We start from the raw sequence: 23,452 nt of genomic DNA, 5'->3' as shown, positions 1-23,452 counted from the left end.
AGCAAAAGTTCCCAAAATTACTCACGAGTCCAGAGGACAGAAATAAATCATAATTAAAACCAAAAAAAGGGAAGCCAAGGGTTAAAGGAAAAAAAAACACAGCAGGGCAGCGGGCAAGGGACATGAGCCAGGGCCAGGCAGGGCCAACTGAGCTGAGGCACCGTCCAGGAAACCAAAGAAGGATTTTAAACAACTTAAACAAAAGTAGCTGCAGTAGAAGAGGATGGCATGGGTAAGAAAAGAGGGCACCACATTTGTGGTCACTTGGGAGGGAGCTAATGGCTGGTGAAGTGCCCTCCTGGAGGTGGTAACCACTTGAGAGAGCTGGGGATTGATCCCTCCAGAAGGTCCCATTCTCAGTCTTATGGGGGGGGGGTGCTAACACCTCCTACTCCCACCACATTAGGGGCTGTCATGGGACCTGGAACGTGGAATCGTGGAGGACATTGGCTGGGGCAAGGACAGTTTCTGGGCTTGGCCTGAATCCCTTGCCCAACTCCAGGCCTATGCTAACAGGTTCCCTCCTAGGACAGAGGAGGGGAGAAGGAAAGGAAGGGAGTGTGTGGCCATGGGGTCAGAGGGAGAGATGAGTTAGTTGGAGGTTAGTGGGGGTCTCTATTCTTTCTTGCCCAGAGTGTGTTTTTCTTATGGCTGCAGCACTTTTGTGACCTTTGCCTCTGTAGTTGAGCTCCTGGTTGGTTAGTTTTGGGAAGACTGATTGCTGACCCTTCTCACCAGTTCAGTGATTCCCAACACAAATTTTTTTCAGGTACTGACCTGAAAGGGGCTTGCTGCTCCTTGTTAGTGATGTCTCTGCTCTCTGTTGCTACCTGCCTCCCTGTATCCTGAAGTGTAACCTATCACTATTCTGCTTACTCTGGGGCGGGGGGGACTAGAGTGAGGAGGTCCTGACGAGAACAGCCCCATTGCTATGAGCAGGATTGCTCAGGGTGTCGTGGAAGACAGTTTCATGGGGGGGGGCAGTTTTACCCAGCATCCCAAACTAGATTTCTCTTTGCCCTTAGAGCTGTCAGCCTGACCTTTCACTCCTCACATCTCTGGGTTCTCCCTGACTGACCTAGTGGAGTCAGGGGAAGAAGGGCAACATGCCAGACCCACCTGCCTATGAGCCATATGCTCTCGGCCCTCGCTGGGGGAACGAGACCAGCGCTGGTCTCGGGCTCGGGGCCGTCCGTACTCAGACCGCTCCTGGGAATAGCGCTCCTTGTCAGAGGATGGGTGGTGATGGTGGTGGTGATGATGGTGCTGATGGTGTTTTCGGTCCTTGGGCCTTCCCCGCTCCTGGTCTCGCTCTTTTGAAGGCAGATCCCCAGACTGGGTGGTAACACTCAGGTCGGTTCCTAAGCCTGGGCCAGAAATAAGAAGAGACAGCCATGATGTAGGAGAGAGGAGGTAAAGGAAGCAGGATGCCCTGCCCTTATGCTTTGGACCTACTGGAGAAACTCTAGATGGAATCAAGAGGAACCTCTGCTGGGGGAGACTGCCAGTTACTCACCACCCATTCTCCTGAGATTTCTTACTTCACTCTTGTTCTTCACCCTCAGCCTCCTCGTGCAAAGACTCTACAAATGCTCTCCTTCCTTGGACTTTCTCGCCTCCTTTTTTCTTTCAGACTTCTACCTGGTATCCTCAAATAGCTCTTCTTTAGCCCCAAACTGTGTCTCCCACCAGTATTGGATCTAGTTCTTCATTGAGTGGCTCATTCTCTGTTCCTTCCAGTCTCCATAAGCCACACTCTGTGGATGGTCCCTACAGCATCCCCAGGTCTGACTCCTCGCCAGATGCTTAAAAGGCATCTCTCCTAAGGTGCCTTTTGAAACTTCAGTGTCAGAACTGTACTCTCACAACAACTTACTCATTTTCATCAACATCAACCCTCTTTATTATTCTTGTCCTGGTTCAACATCTACAAGGCCTCCTTTGACTTGCTTCTTAAACCTGACAAATGCCTATCTCTCATTTCCATGCACACCATCTTAGACCTTCCAAGTCCTCACTACCTCATGCTTCCACTTGCTCTCAGTGGAATCCTTTCTTCAGCTTCAGACTACCTGACCACTCCCACAAAGGATCTTTCTACATATGCTTCCATATTCTTATACTGCTCCCCTTTGGATGAAAACTCAGATGATCAAATGCAGACTCTTTAGTCAACTCTCCATCAACTAGAGTTTTGCCTTAGTTTTTAGAGTTGAAAGTAACCTGTGGCATGATTTAATTCAGCCTCTTCATTTTATAGGGGAGGAAACTCAACCCCACAGAGATTAAGTAATTTCTCCAAGGTCACTTATGTAGGTATTATTATTAATAATTATAGCAGAAGTGACAGAGCTGATAATTTGGCAAAGCAAGGATCACATTACTAAAACCTCATTCCTTCCATCTATACTTTATCTCTGCCTTTGCTCATGAAGTTCCTGCATCACAGAAGGCCTTTCCACCTCCATTTATCCTAACCCTATTTACTTTCTTTCTTTCTTTCTTTTTTTCTTTTTTTTGATAAATTGTGTTTTGATGCATCATGAAGTGCTTATTAGGCTACCAACATTCTAATCCAAATCTAATATTTGTCCAGATGATAGCGCCTTCCTTTCTGAAGCCTTCCTTGAGAGTATAATCATAATAATACAGAACTTAGCACCCAAAGGGACCTTAGTTCAATTCCCTCATTTTCAAGACAAGGAAATTTTGAGGTCAGTACGGGAGAGTGACTGCTCTAAGAGAGAACTGGCAGAAGTTGGGACATGAAGTTAGTTTTTCTGACTCCAAACTCTTCATTTTCACACTGTCCACCCTACCTGGAGGTCAGACTACAATTCTCTCCCTTTGTATTCGTTCCCCCTCCACTCCCCTCTATAAAATTTGTGCAGAATACGAATATTTGCTTTGTTGCCTTCCACATCTTTTGTATCCTACTTAGACCAGTGGGGGATCACATCCTTTCTCCTTTCTCAGTGTCTTCTATATGGTAGGGTCATTCATTCCTGCCTCAAATAACTTCGAAGTTATCTCTGCCAGAAATACCCCTCCCTTCTCCTCTCAGTTCCCTTTAGAGTCCACTTCCTGCATAATAAAGCCTTCCCTGACTACTCCAATTCACACCAGCCCCTCTTTTCTCTAATCTCCCACACCTATCAAGTTGCACAGTTTAACACTGGTGTTCTTTGAGTATTTCATGGGGCTCTATCCAGCCTCCCTCATTGCCTCTCTACCCCACACCCCAAATGCTGAGAACAGTGCAGACTACCAGTAGATGAGCTTCCCTATTTGTTCTTTCCCCAAAGGGAGAGATCAGCAATAATGTGGGCTCCCCGCGATTACTACCATGTGACCTGGAGATAGGCTTAGCTTGTTTTATAGCATTAGCTCAGGACACAACAAGCTCTGGTATTCTATCTAAATGCCATTACATTTCTGACATATACCCAAGCCTCTGAGAGGGAAGGGGAGAGGAGTTATCTAGAGGGGTTGATTTAATTGTTCTTTGGCTTGCTTTTTTTGGTACTTCAGATCACAGGCTCCTGTTCTCATACTTCACTGGATATCAGAGTTGGGGAGGGGCTTCAGACACATATGGCCCCACCAACCAAAACCCAAACAAGAACCCCCACAAATGCCCAACCAACTGTCATCGAGCCTTTGCTTGAGAGCTTCCAGGGAGGGGGACTTGACTACTCAGGGCAGTTAGTTATACTTTTCCATACTTCAGACGGTTGGGAAATTTTTCCTATTATTGATGCTAAATCTTCCTCTCTGAAACCTTCACCCATTGCCCTGATTTAACTTCCCATCCACATAAAAATCCTTCAAGTGCTTGAAGCCAGCTCTCTTCTTCAGGCTAAACATCCTCCATCCCATGGCATAATCTTGAGAACATCCGCTATCTTGGCTGTCCTTCCCTGGATGCTCTGCATTTATTAATGCCCTTCCTAAAATGTGGTACCCAGAGCTAAACATGATATTCCCATGTGGTCTGGTCTTGGCAGAGATAGTTGGATGGGACTGTCACCTCTCTTATTCTAGATGATATCTCTCCATGTAGTTTGAGGTCACATCAGTTCTTTTTTGGCTGCCATATCATACTTTGGATTCATAGAGCTTACCCCTCTTCCCTCCATACTTCTCTCATTCCCTATTTTGGGCAACAGGACCTTTGTTGTTATTGCAAGTTTTCTCCTCAGAGGAGGTGATCCAAGACAGCATTCTGCTTATATGGCTAATCACTGCAAGGAGGTGAGGGAACAGGTGACACTCAACCTGTATCCACGTCCGTGTATCGGCTCAGGGAGCGCTCAGATGTCCGGTGGCCCCGCTCACGCCGCCGCTGGTGGTGCCGCTGGTTCTCCTCTGGAGTGATTCTTTCCAGAGAGTAGTCATCCAGGCGCCTGCCCTTGTGGCCCAGCATGGAAGCCGAGCGCTTCATGGGACTGGTATCAGAGATGGTCTAAGGGTAGAATAACAAGCCCAGATGTATGGTCACTAATGAAGTCAGCACAGAGTCCTGTGGCTACCAACCTCAGTCTTGGGATGATCCTCACTGGGCTATCAGTAGAGGGAGGGCAGCTTGGAAGTGGGCTTATTCCCCATCCTGGTACTCCCACAGCTACCCACCAAGGAGGAATCTTTGGACACAACTTAAGGTGTTGCCCTTTCCCTCGTGGTCAAAATCATTGATTTTTGAGACACTAGTGATGGCCACCATTACTATATAGTGCCACGGAAGGCAGGATTAAGGAAAAGAACTGGGAAAGTCTAAAAGGGGATCTCTGGATGGAACAGCCCACAAAATAGGATGATCAACTCCAGTTAGACATTTGGATTTCCTAACCTTCAATACTCCATGTGAGAAAGCTTTTGCAACATCCAGCCAATTCTTAAGTAGAGTCCTAGAGGTTATACAAATCTGAGGGTGATATTCCTTTTTTTCCTCCTAATTTCTGCATCACTTTAAGGGGTGGAATGTGTGTATAGGGGAGCAAAGGGTTAATATTTCTCCCAATTGGAGCCCAGTCAGAAAGTGCAGGTAGTAGGTCTCCAATGCCCTAAACTGCCTTTCTGGCTTAGATCATTCTTGAAAGCAAGTAAAGGCATCTTTAAGGACAAGATAAACCCCTTTCTGTCTTCCTCCTGCCAATAGGACTTGAACTGTTTAACTCTGAGGGTCACTGAGGCATAGCAGGCTAGGCTAATGAGGGAGGCGAAGGTAGCCTTTTTGGACCCTTCACAGAATTCTTTCAAACTATCCCAAACAGATCAGTCTTGCCTATGACCAGCAGTTTAGTGTGTTTGAGAAGGGAAAATTTCTTGGCCACATAAACTATCCTTAATGGCCATACTTGTTCTTTCAGGAACTAAATGAATTTAGCCTGACTGCTTTAGGTGCCCTTGAGCCCTAGGCTCCAGAAATGCTATCTCCATGACTATTTGCCTCTCCTTATGCTCAGTAGGAGGGCCTAGGGTTAGAGGGCAGAATCTGCAGACGTAGGAAAACTCCATGGAAAATTTCTAGTCTGGAACTAAGAGTCTAGAATTCTAGGTTCTAGGCCCAGATCTTTGTATCTTCCTTTTATTACCTGTTAAATGAGGACAGGGACCTCCTGTTCTTCACTGACTTTCCAGTAAATTTATTTCTGAGATGAGCCTAGCCTTAAGATCTCCATCTTAGCAAGCAGGCCCCTGCATCTGTGTTTAGCTCTCCCCTGTTGCCTTAGGCCCATCTGGGGGCCAAGATGGCGAAAATTCTGCCCACCTCTCACCTCTTCTCCAGGGACACCTCCTCTGCCATCTCTGACAGACACACATACATTGGGTGTAAAGAGTAATGTGAGGAGAGCCTCAATTTAGGCTGAGCCACAAGCTATTCCTCTGTCTATTGATGGGTCCACAGAGAGCTGTCCAGCAAACAGAATGCCTCTCTGGACTCTAAATGATATTGGATGGGTGGAGGGGTTGGTGGTAGAGATGGGAAGGTAGAAAGGCTGTAAGTAATGCTTTATAGGGAAAAACTGCCTGTTCCTATCTAGGCCTGGATAGGAAAAAAACTGACCAGTCCCCTCCCCCCCCCAGCCAAATGCCTTTTTGTCTTTCTTCATCGCTTCTCTTTTCCCATAGCTGACCTCACTTGACTGTGTGCAGAGGAATTCTCTATAATTTCAAAGTGCCTGAAGAAGGAAAGAAGGCTAGAAACCTAGGATCTGTTGTCCAGGACTCACAGGGACAACTTATTGCCCCACTTATGGCCAAAACCCAGTGGGGGGAACAGGACAGATTGTGTATGTCTCTCCCTTGAGGGAAGCACGGGGAATAGAGGAGGGAGGAAGAAGGGATGTAGGGTAAGTGTGTTGGCCACTTTACTGCTTTGTTAGACCTTGGAATGATGGGCCTCGGAGCAGGGAGGAGTATTTAGAGGGACAGAGGGAGCTGACACCTCATTGGGAGCTTTTGGGAAGGTCTGGCTTTGGGAGCTTGCCCCAACTTGAAACACAGAGATCTTAGCTCAGGGATTTTAGGTTTCCGGGATGGTTGAGAGATTTGCCAGGATGGAGAAGCTAAAGGGGTGGGCACATTATCAAAGACATTGGGGCCCTCAGGGAAGATGCCCAAGTCATCTTGAGAGAGGAGATATTCAAAGTCCACCAGTTTACTAGACCGGGAGCAGGGACTCTTCTTGCATCTTTGTAATCCTCAGCATCAAGCTCAGTCCTCTGCACATCCAAGGCTTAGTAATGTTTGTTGACTTGGACCAGACCTGGTATCAGCCACAGAGCTGTTCCCTCCTATAGGGCTACACAACCCCTCAGCAGCAAGAAACCTCCAGAGACCCTGCCTGGAGAGAGAGAATGGGGTGCGGTGGGCTGCACCAGGGTGGCCCCCTGGCTTCCAGAGTGAGCCGGCGGCAGAGGGTGGGGGATGTTGGGGATTAGCAGAGAAGAAACAGGGGAGGGGCTAGAGCGTTAGCGCCCCTCCCCACCCCAGTCAAGGTACGTACACTCAGATTATTCCCACGAGGCCGGCCCTTTCTCCTCTGTCACAGCCCCACAGGATGGTGCACACAGAAAGAACAGAAAGAAGAAAATAAATATCAAAGCAAAAAAGGAAAAGGAGGAGCTGGTTGGTGGGAAGAGAAATCATGTAAAAATGTCATTCATTGGGGGGGACAGCAGAGGGAGGATGGGGAGAGAGAAACCTGAGAAAAAGTGAAGAAAGCAAGAAGGAAAATCAGATAAGATTAATGTCATCAATGAGCTGCCACTCCAGATAATTAATCTCAGAGCGTATTATACTCTCTTTACTTATGCTGGGCAGGCTTGCTTGGAACAAACCATCTGCTGACATGTTAAGATTGAAAAGGACAGACAGAAAAAGGCCAGACAGATAGAAAGACAACAGGAAGGCACATGACTGATGAATGTGAGGTGACGAAAGCAACATGAAGATTGGAGTTTCCCAGCACCCTGACCATTGGCCCTGCCTCATGCAATACGTCCGCTGGTCCTGCCTCCCCAACAGTGCAGGTGGCCTCCACAGCCCGATCTTGCCTTTGCTAAAAGCTGCAGTGTTATGGCCCTAGTCTGCTCATCCCACTGAAGCTGGCACGACCACGGGTCTGGTTGCCCAAGGTCTCACACATGGAGGGTGTGTGCATGTGTGTCTCTGGGGCGTGCAGTTCTGTATGGGACAGGAAATCCAGGCTGTCCGGTCCCTCCCACTCCAGCCCGGGAGCCCTTCCCTTCCTCCCTAAGAAGTTCCCTGAATATGAAGGGAAGGGGAGGGGTTCTTCTGGATGAACCTCTGCCCCCAGAAGAAACAGTGCAGCCTTTAGTAGGGTTTGGGGGTTCATGCCCCCTAGAAGCCACCCAGTGTTCCAACGCCAGTGCCACACATCAAGCTTGCCTAAAGCCAAACATGCAGATACACGGACTCGTCCAGGGTCTTTGGCAGACACACGGGCCATCCATCCATTCATCTAACAGCCTTGGGAGGGCCGAGCCACCGAGAGACAGGACTTTAACTCTCAGCTCCTGACTGCCGGGACAGACATTTGCCTGGGCTTGGAGGGGCTTGCTAACACCTTTCCCCAAACTACTCCCTGGTGGGGCTCCAGAAGGAGGCCGAGCAAGAATCAGGGGAGGGGAAGGGACAGCTCTGACTTCAGGGCCACAGTGACCCATGCCACGGAGTCACGACTCCATTCCCCTTTCCCCTTGCATGCGCGCGCACGCACACACACACACACACACACACACACACACACACACCTCACAATATGGATGGGAGGAAAGCTGACAAGTTGTTAAAGCAGCTCAAGACTCAGCCACTTAGAAATCCAACACACACACATGCACATACATCCACACCAAGGCCCCCCAATCTCGGCTTTATCAAGGTGAAGATCACAGTTAACATGAACCTCTGCCATGCTGGGATTGGCCCTTGCTGTGGGCACCCTGAGGCTGCCCGAGGCCAGGAGCATGCTCATGCGGCGCCCGAAGCCGATGGAATCTATCCATTGTCTGTCCATCTGTCTGTTAGGGCCGTGGTGTTCAAGGCCAAGGGTCCCTTATCTTCCACATTCTCACCTGTATCCATTTGGATTGAGCATCAAAAAACCCAGTGGTTTTAAGGGGAGCCCGTGTCACCACCTGCACATCCCGCATCCCACCCCTAACCCTCCGGATGGGAGAGCTGGCCACTTCCACTGTGTGCTCTGTACGGAGGAAGCACTTCATATTTGTTATAAGGTTGAATCAAACTGACCCCCCAGAACCTGGCCTCTTAGTCCAGTTGTAAGAACACTTCAAAGTGACTAGGAAGGTCAGTCTTTTCCCATCACTGGCCTTACCTCACATTCCCCAGTCCACTGACTGTCAGTGTTCACAAAAAGGCTCCCTCCCTCCCTCTTCTCCAAGTTAAAAATGATATGTTACCTTCAGCCTCAATTTTACCCACCTTTCTGGATGTAAAATGTATACAGTGTGAGCCTCAGCATTCACAGGCAGGAATTACAGAGGGGGAGTAATACTGCCTGGGGACCCAGTAGGAAGGAGCAGCAGAGCAGAAAACAGCATTCCCAGGAGTCCTGCCTTCCAACCTGAATCCCCCACTGGGCACCTTCCCTCAGCCAGAGTGGGAGCAGGCTTTAAGGACTGGCCTTATTATGCTGACGTAGTAGAAAGACTTACAGAAGGATTTGTCACCACCTGTCCTTCTTGCTCTGGCTCCTTGGGGAGGGTCTGACTTAATGGAGGTCTCTTCCCACTTCGGGGAAGTAACAGAGCTCAGTCTTGCTAGGTGTGATGAAAGGCCTTTCTTGGAGAAGGGAACTTGTGCTGTAGACAGTCCCAGAAACAACTGATCCTTTCTTCTCTATAAGTTCTTCTTTGTCAGTAGTGAATTTCTCCCCTTTCCTGCCATCCCCCCAACCCAGCACTGGGCCAGATGCCAACATAGTTATTGAGGACCCAAACTCATCCAAAGGTAGCCTAGCGCAAACCAGTAAAAGCAAAACACCACTTGACCGAAGGATTAACCGATTCCCATTATTAATACTCCAGCTCTTCTCCATCGGCTTTCTGAATCGATCTGTATCCATATACACATGTACATGTAGCTGTTGTGGTGGGGGTAGGGCAAAGTGAAGGGATTTCTGAGTAGAAACCTCTGAGGCCTGGGCCTTGGGCGGCCAAGGGGAAGCCTCTGGCTCTTCTTACTCCCAAGGAACTGCAACACCTTCCCCTCTGCCCCCCCGAGCTAGTCTGGCCAAAATGCTGCCTGTGCAGTCCCTCGGACCGCGGTTTTTCTTCATTCCTTGTTTTCAGGTCCTGATCCCTATCCCCATCTCCCTACACGATGGAACACTTAGCAAATGGTGACCTATACTCCCCAGAAAGGGAAGGCATCTTTCAAAAGCACAAAATCTGGGGGTGGGGGGGAAAATACCCCAGCCCTCCGGGATGGGGGCTACAGAGCAGAGTTGGAGGCCTCCTTAGGCAACAGCTGCTCCGTGGGGGAGAGGGCCCTCTGTGGGCTCACCTGCCCCCTTGGAAGGTTCCGATGAAAGCCCCTCACCTGGTTTTCAGCTGGGAGCCGGGGCATGGAGGTGGCTCTGCCCTGCCCTTCCATAGGGAGGTAGTGGTCGCTGTCTGAGTAGCCGTCCTTCCCCATCTCTCTCATCTCCACAGACTGCAGGGGACACAGCAAGGGGGTGGGTGAGCCTGCGGCTTGAAGCGTGGAGCCAAGGGGAGCCCAAAGCAGAACCAGGAGTCGTGGGCACTTGCTTTGACTCCTATCCTGCTGGCTGATCAGCCTAGCAGATGGATGCTTATGTGGTAAATCCTTTATAAGTAATTTTCACATAATTTCAAAATGTTTAGCTCCCATGGGTTTTACCACAGGCTTTCCTAGACAGTTGCTACTCTATAGACCTTACTTTCAGGTCTCTTCTGTCCTGACTACTTCAGTGGGGTTGGGGAAAGAGAAGTCTCAGTTACTCCCACACCCCTTAGCATCTTTGAACAGCTCTGGAGTGGTAGATTTAGCATCATTAAAATGTAGCATTCCATGTTAGCTACATGGCCTAGTGGCCCATGTCTCATTTCCAGGGGGAGAAAAGGAGATCCTTGCTAATTCATGTAAAAGGGATGTGAGAAATCAAATAGAAAGGGATGAGAGATTGCCTTACTTGTTTTCAGTTTTTCTTTTTGCAACCTTCTGCACACCCCTTTGCCCCCTGTGTGTCTTCTTCATATAGTCATATGTGCCCTTCACATAGTCGCTCTGTCCTCGGAAGAAGCTAAAGGAGACTGCTAGAAGTCAGCAATTTCTGTCATTGTTCTCTTTCTTTGAAGAAGTGAGACACTTATCTTAATGGGACTAGAAATATGGGGTATCCTTGACTATAAAGTATTTATGATTTTGTAAAATCATAATTCAAGGCTCATGGGAAATCCTTCTGGGATTTGTCTGGTACGTGAGGTATGTTATCAAAGGGAACTTGAAGAGGTGGGTTGGGTTGAGACCTTTCCTTAAAACAGCAGTATCATTTTTTGGATTTAAGGTATGTTTTTTGCCTCTCTGCTACAAATTATCATAGTATTTAAAGCTGGAAGGACCTGTGGGATCTTCTGGTCCAACTTCTTTATTTTACAGGTAGAAAAACAGAGGCAGTAAGTAGCTTCATAGACTCAAGTGCAATTTCTCTCCGTGCCTTTACACTATACTAGGATGCTTTCTGAGAACCACAGACCTGGAGATAAGCCCCAGCAAAAGGCAGTAGCTTTGAAACAGAGAAAGAAGATGCCCCTTTGATTGTGAGATGAAATATCGGGCTAAGGTATTTTTATAAAGGTTCCTTGTAGCAACTCGGCCCAGAGGTTTATAACAGGAGGCAGTGGAGCAAAGAATGTTGAACTGGTATTAATAAACAGCTCATTAATATGTTTAAGCAAACAGCCTAGGACAGAGACATGGGGCAGAGGTGAAGGATGGACTCCTAGTAATTTCTCTGTAAGACAGAACTCTGTGGGTCTGACTTCAGATCACGGGATTTAGAGGGGGGATATTGAAGAATAGAGAGATTCCGAGCTGCTTAAGGCTATACTGTTAGAAAGTAGTAAAGCAGAGTTTTGAATGTAGGTCTCGAAAGTCTGGTTAGATCCAGTGCTTTTGGAGCCATTACAATGCAGGACCATCTCCAACAAGTATGGTGTTGCAGGCAGAGTCTTGGGCTCCAAACAGTTAATAGAGAGACAATCATGATTCATAGAAGTTTTGGGAACTTCTATTGTGGCACCTCTCGGAGCCACCATTGCCTCATTTATAAAGTGGGAATCACAATACCTACCTCATCAGATTATTTTCAAGAACACACCATGGAGATGGGGAGATTTTTCTGCAGATACCATGTAATGTAGGGTCAAAAGCAGTCACTTGAAAAGCTGTGTGCCAGCCAAGCCAAGCTGTGCCTGCATGTGGCTATGTATGCCTATGTTAGGATAGCAGCTCTAGCTTCTGCAGATGTCTCTGTTTCTATTTTTGCCTTCATTGCCTACCTATTACAGCCCCACTTTGAAAATGGGTTTTGTCCTCATCCAGGCCAAGAGAGGCTAGGAGTGACGAGTGCTCTTGAGGCTCTGTTATTCTCTAGGCTTGGACTATTAGGGAGAGAGTCAGCTTCATATTTTGCTTCTTCCCTCATCACTGTGATCCCTTCCCATCCTATTCCCTTCCTTTCTCTAATGAAATAGAAATTAGCAAGCAAGACTCGCTCCTTTGTGGGCCCCATTTGGGTATGAGGATGTGAAGTACCTGAGAGCTGGGTCGGCTGTTAGGTAGATCATCAGGAGGTCCTCGCTCAGGGCTCCACGTCCCTGTCTTCTGGAACATCTCTTGGGCACGTTGGGTCACCCAGGATGGACTCTCTTTCATGCCACCTTCATGGGCCATCCTGCAAAAGGGGGAAGAGAAATAAGCAGTAAGTTCCCTTCTGAGGGACTCAACCTCTCCTAACATTCTGTGGTTTGTTTAGGAAATTAGCAGTCCAGGTCACATTCCCTCTGAGACTGTGGGGTCCGGGAGAGCAGGGTCTTCATCTCTGTGTCGGTGCTCTGCAAATGTTTGCTAAACTGAAATGAAAGTGGCAGGATGGGCCCCTTCCCAGAGAACAAGGCACTCTGCTGGCCTCTCAACAGGATGATCTCATCCAACTGCTTGGGGACCCAAAGAGCAAGCACAGGGGGAACCCTTCTCCCCAAACCCCCAATCCCCTTCTCCACTCATCCCCTTCCCTGAAGAGGGAACCTCGGGCTTGCTCTGTGGAATGGACATGTCCCTCAGGTGGTTTGCAGGAGGCACAGAGTTACCGACCCCATTCTGGGCCTTCCCCAAGGCTCTGCCTCTGCGCGCTTTGTCTGACTCGCTTTCTGGCACTGTCTTCTGGGCAACTGTTAGACCCTCAGAACCAGGGTTCTTCTCTATGTCCCTCACACCTGGGTTCTCCCAGATGCGTTGTCCCCCCTAATTTAAATGAGGACTCTTTGAATTCAGGGACTGTTTTGCCTTTTTTATTTGTCTCAATGGCTTAGCACAGTGCTTGGCACAGAGTGAGCTTTTTTGGTCATTCATTCTTTTAAGAAGCAGAATGTCAGGGAATGTATGTAGGAAAGGGGGTGCCTACTGTGCTCACTCTGGGTCGTACTCACAGTCCTTGGTCCAGCTGGGAGGAGGGGAGGGCGTTCTGCCCAGGGCCACCCTCCTGAGTCGGGGATGGCGGCTCCATGCGCTGGAACATCAGTGGTGTCCGGTTCTGTTGGAACAGATGGTGATTCAGAGGGACATCAAGCCAGCCTGGTAGCTCAGCTGGATATTTGTGACTATGAAATAACCACAGGGCGGGGCTTTGAGGCTCGCGAGTGAAAAGAGGGTGGTGACGAGATGAGGGACAGGAGGGAAAAAGAGGGAGAGGAGAGGAGAAGAAAAGGAAGAGTGGACAGGGGCGGAATCCCTCCTGGGGATGAAGCACAGAGAAGGTGAGAATTATGTGGTCTCGGAGAAGTTTCTCTGGCTTGGAAGGGGCCGTAGAAACTGCAGGAGAGCCTTTCCCCACAGGCAAAAGCTGGACAAAAGTTTAAAAAGTTGGCGTTTCTGAATGCAGATAAGGGAAGATTTTTAATGCCAATCTCCCAGAGCATAAGAGTACATTTTTATAAGGAGATCAGTAACTTTTTGTTTTCCAACTTCATTAGAGAGATACTAGAAAGAAATTATGGGAATGTTGATAAGGAAGGCTCCGGTGTATCGAGGGACGTCTCAGAAGCCATGGTTAGGGAGAAAAGTCACCAAAGGAGGCTGTGGAATCTCCTCTCTAACCAACCTCATCGCAAGGCTGGGAGATTGACAAAGTCAGGGTCACCAGGGGGCCTCCAGGACCACCAGGTCACCTCTTCTTCCTCTGCGAGATACCCCAGGCCCTGTCTGGCCTCTGGCTGATGGGCCCCCGCGAGGCCCCCCCTTTGTAGCCAAGCTGGGCCGGGTGGCAGCGGTCCTGGGCCTATACTTGCCTGCTCCTCCCTCAGGGCCTGTAACTTCTTTGCCTTGCTCTGTCGGTAATACTCCATGATCATCATGGCTGCGTATATCTTTCCCACTGTCAAGTCTGTGGCTGTGGGCAAATGGGACAGGCAGGCTCAGTGTGAGAGAGACCTAGGTTGTTCTGCAGGGCGGATCTCCAATTCAGTTCCGGCCAATATCTCTTCGCCTTTCTGAAGAGGCCATGCCCATTTCATAAGGGAACTTAGGGCCCAATTAGGAGCAGAGGAGTTGGAGGTAGAAGGCCAGAGGAGAAAGGTAAATAACTAAGCTGGGATTTGAACCCAAATCAAGTGATTTTCCCACTATCCCTGATACCTCCCATTGTACTCTGCTGCCTCCCAGAGTGCTAAGGTTAGAAGGTACTTTTGGGACTACTTAAGTCATGGATCAGGGTCTGAATTCTAGATCATTGCTTTAGCCATTAGTTTGTACTGTCTGTCAGGACGCAGATGTGTGGCTGCATCTGTCCTGGGTTCCTTCCCTGCCCCCGCCTTCCTCAGATGGAGGGGAGCCTGCCTATTGATTCTGGCTATTCTTCCCTCCAGCATGGTTCCCCCAGCCTATCCTTGCTTTGCAGACTTCACATTCGCTCGGGAGCCTTCTCCAAAATCCTACCCCCGCATAAGGAGCTGGCCCACGGCCTCACTGTAGGGGCTGCTCTTCTCCTGGGGCCCGGGGGGAAGTATTGGGAATCATTCTTACATTTGTGGGGGGTGACAAGGAGGTCAAGCGTCTTTTGTGAAAGGTTGGGCCAAATGGCCATCATCTCCTTCCGTAACTCAGCGTCCATCTGCTGTTTGTCAGCTCCCCCTGTAAGATCAGCCAGAGAACATCGTGAAGGTGGGGCGGGGCGGGGTACCCGTGGCCACAAACTGGCCTTCTGGTGGCTGCCCTTCCTCCAGTCCCAGAGGGACGAAGAAGCTCTGGAAGGGATGGGGACCTGAGGCCGGCAGGAGGTTTCCAAGGACTGGCATGAGCCTGGAATCTAAGCTCAGATATCTAAGCCCAAAGAGAGACTGGAGAATGTCAGTAATGGGGACTGAAAATTCTACCTGACTGCTGGACGGGTCCATCCGGGATGGAGCACAGCAAACACCTCCAACACCTCCAACACGTCATCCTTCTAAAACTGACTTTGGCTTCTCCTAAAATAGGCAGCCCCTCCCCCTTCCCCTCTCCCCCTCGCCTAGTTCCTGTTTTTGTGGAAAGTAGACCTTTCAGTCTTCCAAGATTATGTTGTCACTGTTCATACCTCATCCAATAAGTTATAAAGTCCTGACATTTCTAATTTCACAATGACTCAAGCAAGTTCCCTTCTATCCATTGTTAGCCCAGGGTTTGGCACACAGTAGGTGTTTAATAAGTGCTAATTGACTAATTCAGGCCCTTATCTCACTTAGATTATTTTAATATCTTCCTATCAGGTCTCCCAGTCTCTAGTGTATTCCCTGTACATACCAATGCCTGAAGCAATCTTCCTACACACTGCTTTGTTCACAGCAGCCCTATTCCAACTATTGATACCCCATTTTTAAACTTGGCAACGTTTAAATTCTTCTGTTTTCTTACAGTCTAATTCCTACCCACCTGTCTAGTTTTTATTCTCCCTCCCCTGCTTCTTCCTATTTTCAGCGTTTAGTCCAATACCTTTGGCAAAATTAGCACTTAATAACTAGATGGTACACCAACAGACCCTTTGACTTTTCTCTGCCTCAGTTTCCTCACTTATAAAATGGAGATAATAACAGCACCAACAACTTCCTCCAAAGTTACCAATGATCTCACTTAACCAAAGAAGCCTAGTCTACATTCCCTGTTCTTACCCTCCCTTTTCTTACATCTATGCCTTTGCTCACCTCACTTTTCCTTCTCCATCTGTTGAGATCTTTAAGGCTCACTTCAAATCACCAAGTGTTTCTTGTGGCTTTTCCTAATATTTCTGGATGAAAATGATTTCTCCTTGAGCAAATGTTTCATAATTCTTGGTTCTGTTATATCTTCTTATATCTTCCTTAAGTATATGTTATATTGCTTTCTATCAGAACACGAGCCTCTCAAATATGGGATCTTTAACATTAGGCTGTCCTGCCTGACAGGAGGCAAGTCTGTGGCTGCATCAGTCCCAACACTGGGTGAACACAGAGCTTTAGTTGTATGGTGCAGCTCACCGTGTTGGGGGAAGAATGTCCCAATCAAGCCAGCTGCATGCACAATAGGTCTAGCTGAAGGAGGTTCCCCATGGGTAGAAAAATGAAGTTCAAAGACAAAACAGCCTTCAGAAGTCTCCCAGTTAGGGAAAAAGCCATGACTACAACATGACTGTACCCTTGGGGTCAGTGGCTTAGTTCTAAAATCTCAAAGAATAGGGTGACAGGATAATAGGGAGCTGGGCTCCCAAGAAGGGAAACCTGCTAAGAAGAGTGAAAGTGACTGCTCACAACTTTGGCATCATCCCCCTCCCTCCTGCCTGCACCCTACCCCCTTCTCCTTCCCTCTGAGATTACTTCTCATTTACCCTGAAGAGGTCTCATCTGTAGGTTATTGTTTGTGTGTTGTCCATTAGAATGAGAACTCTTTGTGGGAAGGGATCATGTTTTTGTCTTTATATCCTCAGTGATTAGTCAGATGCCTTTGGCAGAGTAAGTATTGAATAGCTAGATGGTACAGTGTGTAATTCACTGGGCCTGGGGTCAGGATAGACTTGAATTTAACTCTGCCCTTAGACCCTTACTAATTATGTGACCTTCAACAAGTGTAAGGATGCGGTTCCCGCAAAACAAGAGAAGGGAATTGTAAGGGCCCTTTAATGGGCGGCCACAGGGCAACTGGACATTTGAGTGGCCCAGAAGTAATCTCTGTGGATATAGGACTGCCCTGTGGGTGGGATCCTGGCCATATTGAGATAGCTTCATAATGGGAGACGGCTCTCTCGCTGGTTGGCTGTGTGTGTGACCTCACAGGCCCTTTATAAGCCCACTGCAGACAGCAGTCACTCTCTTTAACCTGACTCCCTAACCTGGGGTAGCTGAGCCAAGCTGATGGATAGCCCAGAGAGGTAAGGAGTTTGGTAGTGAACACGTGGGTCTTCAGACCAGGTGTTCACTAGGGAGTTAACAAGTCAGGGCATTAAGTCAGGGCATTATGTGAATAAGTATAATAAAGGCTTTTAAGATTACACATGGCTGTTCTTGAGCATGTTATTGGTTATTAAACTATAGATTTAAGAAATCGTGGCCAGAGACCTTTGAAGGTCTCAGAGGAGGCGAGCCGGGTAGAGTTGACACTGCAAAGGTCAGTGGTCAAAGGTACTCTGGTGGGGCCTAGGGCAGACTGATAATAGTAACTGCCAGGAGGGCACGTTACAAACAAGTCCTTTAACTCAGTTTCCTCACCTATAAAATTGATGATAACAGCACCAACAACTCTCTCCAAAGTTACCAATGATTTCTTAATCACCAAATTAAAGATCTTTTTTTAGTCCTCATGCTTTTTTGGCCTTTCCTCGCCTTTGACATTATTGATCACCCTCTTCTCCTGGATGCTCTCTAGATTTCTGTGACATTGCTCTCTCTTTGTTCTCCTTCTCACGATGTGATGGCTCCTTCTCATTCTCCTTTGCTGGATCTTTATCCAGGTCATGTTTGTTAACCATTGCTGTCCTCCAAAGGTCTGGCCTTGGGATTATTCTTCCTCTGTCTCACTTGGTGATTTCATCAGTTCCCATGGATTCATTTGTCATCTTCAGGCATCTCAAATTTTTTTTTTCAAGCCTTAGCTTTTTTCCTGACCTCTAATCACATTAACAACTAGGGGCCGCTAGGGGGCGCAGTGGAGAGAGCGCCAGCCCTGAATTCAGGAGGACCCGAGTTCAAATCTGGTCTCAGACACTTAATACTTCCTAGCTGTGTGGCCCTGGGCAAGACACTTAGCCCCAGCTCAGAAAAAACAAACAAACAAACAAACAAACAAAAAAGCAACTGCTTACTGGTCATTTCTAACTGGGTCCCAGAGATATCTGAAACTCAATATGTCCAAAGCTGAACTTATTACCTGTCCTCTCAATCCTACATTTCTTCTGAACTACCATTATTGTTAAGGGTATCAACACCCAGCATCACTACTCAGATGTCGCCCTTGATTCCTCATGTTTGCCCTACATAGTCAATCTGTTGCCAAGTCTTTTCTACCTTTTCAGTACGTTTTTTTCACTCCGCTGCCCAAGGCAGGTCTCAAGAATCTCCCTACTACAGATTATCTTCTATTTTAGTTGCCATGGTAATCTTCTAAAGTACATGTCCGACCATGTCACTCATAAACCTAGTGACTTCCTATAAAAACCTCTGTTTGGCTTCAAACACTCTTCACAACCTGATCCTTTCCGACTTTTCTAATCTTTCCTTTTCTTTTTCCTTTTCCATATTTTCCATATTTACATAGTTTACAATCTAGCCACAATGTCCTGCTATTCCTCAAACAGGATGCCCCATCTCCCATCTTCATGTCTTTGGACTGGCTCCAGAGAGAGAACTATGGAGGCTTAATGCAGATCGAAGCATACTGTTTCCACCTTTTTTTTTCTTTCTTTTTTTCTTTCTCGTGGTTTGTCCCTTTTGTTCTGATTTTTTTCTTCCCAAATAACTCATATAGAAATATGTAAAAAATGAATGTACATGTATAACCTAAAATTTTTTTAAAAAGAACTGATTTCCAAGGGCTTAGAGGAATGATCAGTGGAAACCCACACAATAAAATTCTCCAAGGGAAGTCCAGGAAGAACATGAAGCTCTGCAGGATGCCATTCTTGAGACACTAAGAAAAGAAATTCCTGGCAGGAGAAAAAAGGGAAGTTGTCTAAAAAGACCACTGTGGATGGACAGGGGACTTACTAACCAGCTTTTATTTTAAGAAGACATATAAAAGCTAACAGCATAAAATACAAACTGAGGGTATCAGACTAAGAATAGTGTGAGGAGAATGAAAATTCAGAATAAGCCAAGGCTGGGGAGGAGTTCTGAGAATAAAAGAGGAAGGAACAGGATTACTCCTCTGGGGGGAAGAAAGTGTAATAAACAATGGAGGGATTGTCTACCTCTCTACTCTTCTGTTGCTCTTATCTCTATAAAGGAGGATGGAAAGAATAAAACAAAGAGCTAGTAGGGAGTTGACCCCCAAGGTAAGAAAGGGGATTGCTACTAGAGAATACTTAATTGCCCTAGATGAATTTCAGACATCACTTAAGTTTTATCCTAGGATATTGACTGAAAAAGCCTGCAGATGTGATGGTTGATCCTCAGCATGTGATCTTTGAAAGCTTATGCAACAGCAGAAAAGAATAAATGGAAGAGAAGAGTCACAAACTATAGGCCAGTGAGTCTGGCTTTAGTAGGTGGATGGAAGACCACAATATGTGGACCAATGTGGGTAGAGAACATTTTGAAAAGGAAGTAGTGATCACAAAAAATCAACATGGAATCATCAAGAGTAGATCAATTCAGCAAATATTATTAAGCAGTGATCATGATCAGGTACTATGTCATATGCTGGGCTTATAAAAACAAAGATGGAATAGTCTCTGTCTTCAAGGAGCTTACATGAGAGGTAGTAGAGCAGGAGATATAACACCCTCCCAAATAAATATAACACAAAGAAAACTGCATAAAAAGAAGGTGGTAAACACTAGACAGATCAGGGAAGAACTTTATGGAAGAGGTGGTCCCTGTGTTGATTCCTGAAGGAAGGCAAAGATTCTAACAGACTAAGATGATACAGGAGTATGTTCTAGGCATACGACAGTGGCTTGTGCAGAAGACAGTGTTCTGAGGAATAGCTTGTTGGGGAATGGCTAAGATGTGGAATTTGGAAAGGGCAGTAAGTGACATTAAATAAAAGTAAAATGTTAGTTAGCAAGCTTTTATTAAATCCTTAGTGTGTGTCAGTCCCAGTGCCAAGTGGCGGATCCATGAAGAGAAAGGCAAATATCACTTTCTGCTCTCCAAAACCACCCTGCAATCTCTGCTTTCAGAAAACCTATATACTAATGGAGAGAACATGCAAACATGTGGGCATTTGGTATACACAAGATAGAGACAGAGTGTGTTAAGATACTTTGAAAGGGGAAAGCATTAGCAACTAGGAAGACCAAGAAAGGCCTCCTGAAAGTGAGATCTGAGCTGAGCCTTGAAGAAGTCAGTGAAATTAGGAGGCAGAGATAGCAGGCCAAAACATTCCATGAATGGGGAATAGTTGGCACCAAAGCTAAGATATAGGAGATGGAGCGTCATGTTTGAGGAAATGCAAGTAGATTCATGTTCTTGGATTGTAAGGCGTATAGAGGGGAATAAGGTATAACAAATATCAAAAAGTCAGATGAGTCCAGCTTATGAAGAGCTGGAAATATCAAACAGAGGACTTTCTGTCTGATCATGGAAAACACGAGGAACCCCAAGAGCTTACTGAGAAAGGGGCCAGACTTGTAACTTAGAAGAATCACCTTGGCACCTGAGTGCAGTATTCACTAGGAGGGCTTGGAGTCAGGAAAGCCAATTATGGTATTTGTCCAACAGAGAGGTGATGAGAACCTCAATTAAGGATGTAACTGTATAAATGGAGAAAAGAGGACAAATATAAGAGATACAATGAAGGTAAAAATAACAAGATTTGTCAGAGAACTGGATGTGTGGGAGGTTGGAGGAGGATGCCTAGGTTTTGAGATGGGGTGTCTGGGAGGATGGGATGGTGTCCCTTGAAAATGATAGAGGAATTAAAAAGTAGAGAGTGTTTGGGGGAAAGATCATGAATTCTCTTTTGGGCATGTTGAATTTGAGGTGCCCATAGGACATCAAATTGGAGATTCATAATTGTAGTTCAGTAGAGAGACTAGGTGGGCTAGAAATATAGATATGGGAATCATCTGCATTTAAAAGGAAAACTGGACTTTTGGGTGTTGATAATACTGCCAAGTGGAATAGCATAGAATGAAACGAGAAAGAAGTCTTACACAGTATTTTTAGGGGTACCTATTGTTAATGGACTTGACCTGGATAAAGATCCAGCAAAAAGAGGCCAAAGAGTCCTCATTTAATAGGAGAAATACTAGGAGAGCAATGTCATGAAAACCTTGGGAAGAGATTGTAAACAGAAGATCAACAGCATCAAGAAAAGGCCATTAGATCTGACAGTTATGAGATTGTTAGTAACTTTGGAGAGGGAAGAATGATGAAGTGGGAAGCCAGATTGCAGATTGTTCAGAAGAGAGTTAGAGGAAAGGAACTAGAGGTACTTAGGATAGGCAACTTTCTCAAGGAGTTTAGCTGTGAATGGGATGAGATAAAAACTGTGTTTTAGTGGGAGAGATCAGTTCAAATGAAATGTCTAAAATATTTTTTAAAGAAAGGGAAACATGGGCATATTTGTAGACAGCGGAGAAATAACAACCTAAATGGGGAGAGATTGAAGAAAAACAGAGAAGAGAGATGATAATTGCAATTTGCTGGAGAAGCCTGGAAAGGATAAGATCAAGGATGCATTTTGAGGGATTGGCAAAGAGAAAGGTCACTTCATCTGAGACTGTGGTGAAGAAAGAGATTGTAGAGGGAGATATATGAGTGATGTGAGGTGGGGAAGAGTGAAGAAGGAGCTGTCAGTGATTGGTCTTGATTTTTTTTTTTTTTTTTTTTTGTGTAATATAAGACAAATGCTTGGCTTAGAGATTGGGGTAAAGGGATACTGTGAGAGCCTTTAAAGGAGAGGTGAAAATTTAGACCAGCTGCTGTGGAAAGTGGAACAGATAGAGCAGTGGTCCTCAAACTTTTTAAATAGGGGCCAGTTCACTGTCCCTCAGACTATTGGAGGGCCCGACTATAGTAAAAACAAAAGCTCACACTCTGTCTCTGCTCCTCAGCCCGTTTGCCGTAACCCGGTGGCCGCATAAACGTCCTCAGCTGCGCATCTGGCCCGAGGGCTGTAGTTTGAGAACTCCTGAGATAGAGAATCAATTGAAGTGAAATAGAATGTCTATCTTGCTGCAATGAGGGCCCAGTTGAACTTAGAGAACATACATTTGTAGAGGCCCTAGTCAGTTAACGTGATTTCCTCTTGCTCCATTTAATAGCATATGAAGAGGAGCAAAGGAAGTAACAAAGATGGGAGCAATTCAAGGTTGAGAGCAGGCACTACTGTAGGAAGGATGATAGGATAAGGTGGTAAGGCAAATAAGAGCGGAGGATGGTATAGAGGTCTTTTGGTTCACACAGGGGTTGAGTCTGTAGCCACTGCAGGAGCACCAAACTGCCTGTAGGTTCTATCTTGGACATGATGGGTTTGTGAAGCTAATAGGACTTCTGTGAGGTACAATGGGAAGAGCACTAGTTCAGAAGTCAGAGGTTCTGGGTTCAAATTTCACTTCTGATGTTACCTGTATGGCCCTGAGGAAGTCACAATCCATTTGAGCCTCAGTTTTCTCATTTATAAAATGAGGTCGTTGGACCAAATGGCTCCTAAGGTGCCTTTCACTCTAAATCTGTGATACTTTGCTTTGATGATCTAGGAGGTGACTAGAATTTAGAAAAGAAATTGGGGCTAGATTCATAGATTTGGGAGTCATCTGCATAGAGATGGTATGATAAGTGATGATATGTCCAGAATAAAGGGCACAGGACAGAGACTTAAGCAGCACCCATAATAAAGGGATACAAGATGGAAAATAACCCAGTCAAGGAGTCTGAGGAATGGTCACACTGGCAAAAGGAGAACTAAGATGGAGCCAAGGGAGGGAAAGATGGCCAACAGTACCAGTACAAGGGAAAGTCAAGGAGCATGAGGACTGAGAAAAGGCAGTTAGAAGAGGTCACTGGTAACTTTGAAGAGCACAGTTTGAATTGAATGGGGTTTGAAGCCATATTAAAAAGACTAAACAAGTCTAAATAAGGAGGCTAATGTTTCTCTTTAAACAACCTAATAAATAGCAAGACTAGGAGACTGACAAAGTCTGGGTCACTAGTGGAATCTTCCTCTTCTTCCTCTCCTAGATGAACAAAGCCCTGTCTGGCCTCTGAGTGATAGGTCCCGGGTAGGCTCCCCCTCTTTAGCCAAGCTAGGCCAGGCTGCTGCAGTCCTGGGCCTGGACTTGTCTGTTCTCCCACAGAGACTGTAACTTCTTTGCCTTGCTTTGTTGACAGTAATCCATGATCATTATGGCTGAGTAAATCTTTCCCACTGGTGGTGAAAAAGTGGAAGTAGTAAATGTTTGTAATTTAAAAAAAAGTTTGTCATTGACCAGGAGGAGAGATATAGTACGGTAACTTGGGGGAATAGCAAGATCAAATAAGGATATTCAGAGGATGAG

At 46.5% G+C, this 23,452-nt stretch overlaps 2 protein-coding genes across 8 annotated transcripts in view; one reads left to right on the top strand and one right to left on the bottom strand.

The window, feature by feature from the left end:
* Positions 1–23,452, bottom strand: part of CACNA1A (calcium voltage-gated channel subunit alpha1 A) — a 255,371-nt gene that overhangs the window by 5,138 nt on the left and 226,781 nt on the right. For 6 of the 7 annotated variants that reach the window (XM_074286630.1, XM_074286464.1, XM_074286801.1 and 3 more), the window contains 7 exons: positions 14,812–14,919; positions 14,079–14,179; positions 13,221–13,324; positions 12,328–12,466; positions 10,090–10,203; positions 4,279–4,465; positions 1,120–1,367 (listed from right to left, as the gene is read on the bottom strand). In XM_074286630.1, the coding sequence (XP_074142731.1) occupies positions 1,120–1,367; positions 4,279–4,465; positions 10,090–10,203; positions 12,328–12,466; positions 13,221–13,324; positions 14,079–14,179; positions 14,812–14,919 (1,001 nt within the window). The remainder of the gene's footprint in view (positions 1–1,119; positions 1,368–4,278; positions 4,466–10,089; positions 10,204–12,327; positions 12,467–13,220; positions 13,325–14,078; positions 14,180–14,811; positions 14,920–23,452) is intronic. The other variant, XM_074286895.1, reaches the window with a different exon arrangement.
* NFIX (nuclear factor I X) overlaps positions 1–23,452 on the top strand; it is a 211,710-nt gene that overhangs the window by 185,714 nt on the left and 2,544 nt on the right. The gene's annotated exons all lie outside the window — the stretch shown is intronic.

This window comes from Sminthopsis crassicaudata, chromosome 1 (genome assembly GCF_048593235.1).
Source record: "Sminthopsis crassicaudata isolate SCR6 chromosome 1, ASM4859323v1, whole genome shotgun sequence".
In the NCBI taxonomy this organism is placed as follows: Eukaryota; Metazoa; Chordata; class Mammalia; order Dasyuromorphia; family Dasyuridae; genus Sminthopsis; species Sminthopsis crassicaudata.
The sequence above is the reverse complement of the archived record's forward strand: the minus strand, read 5'-3'. Positions and strand labels throughout refer to the sequence as shown.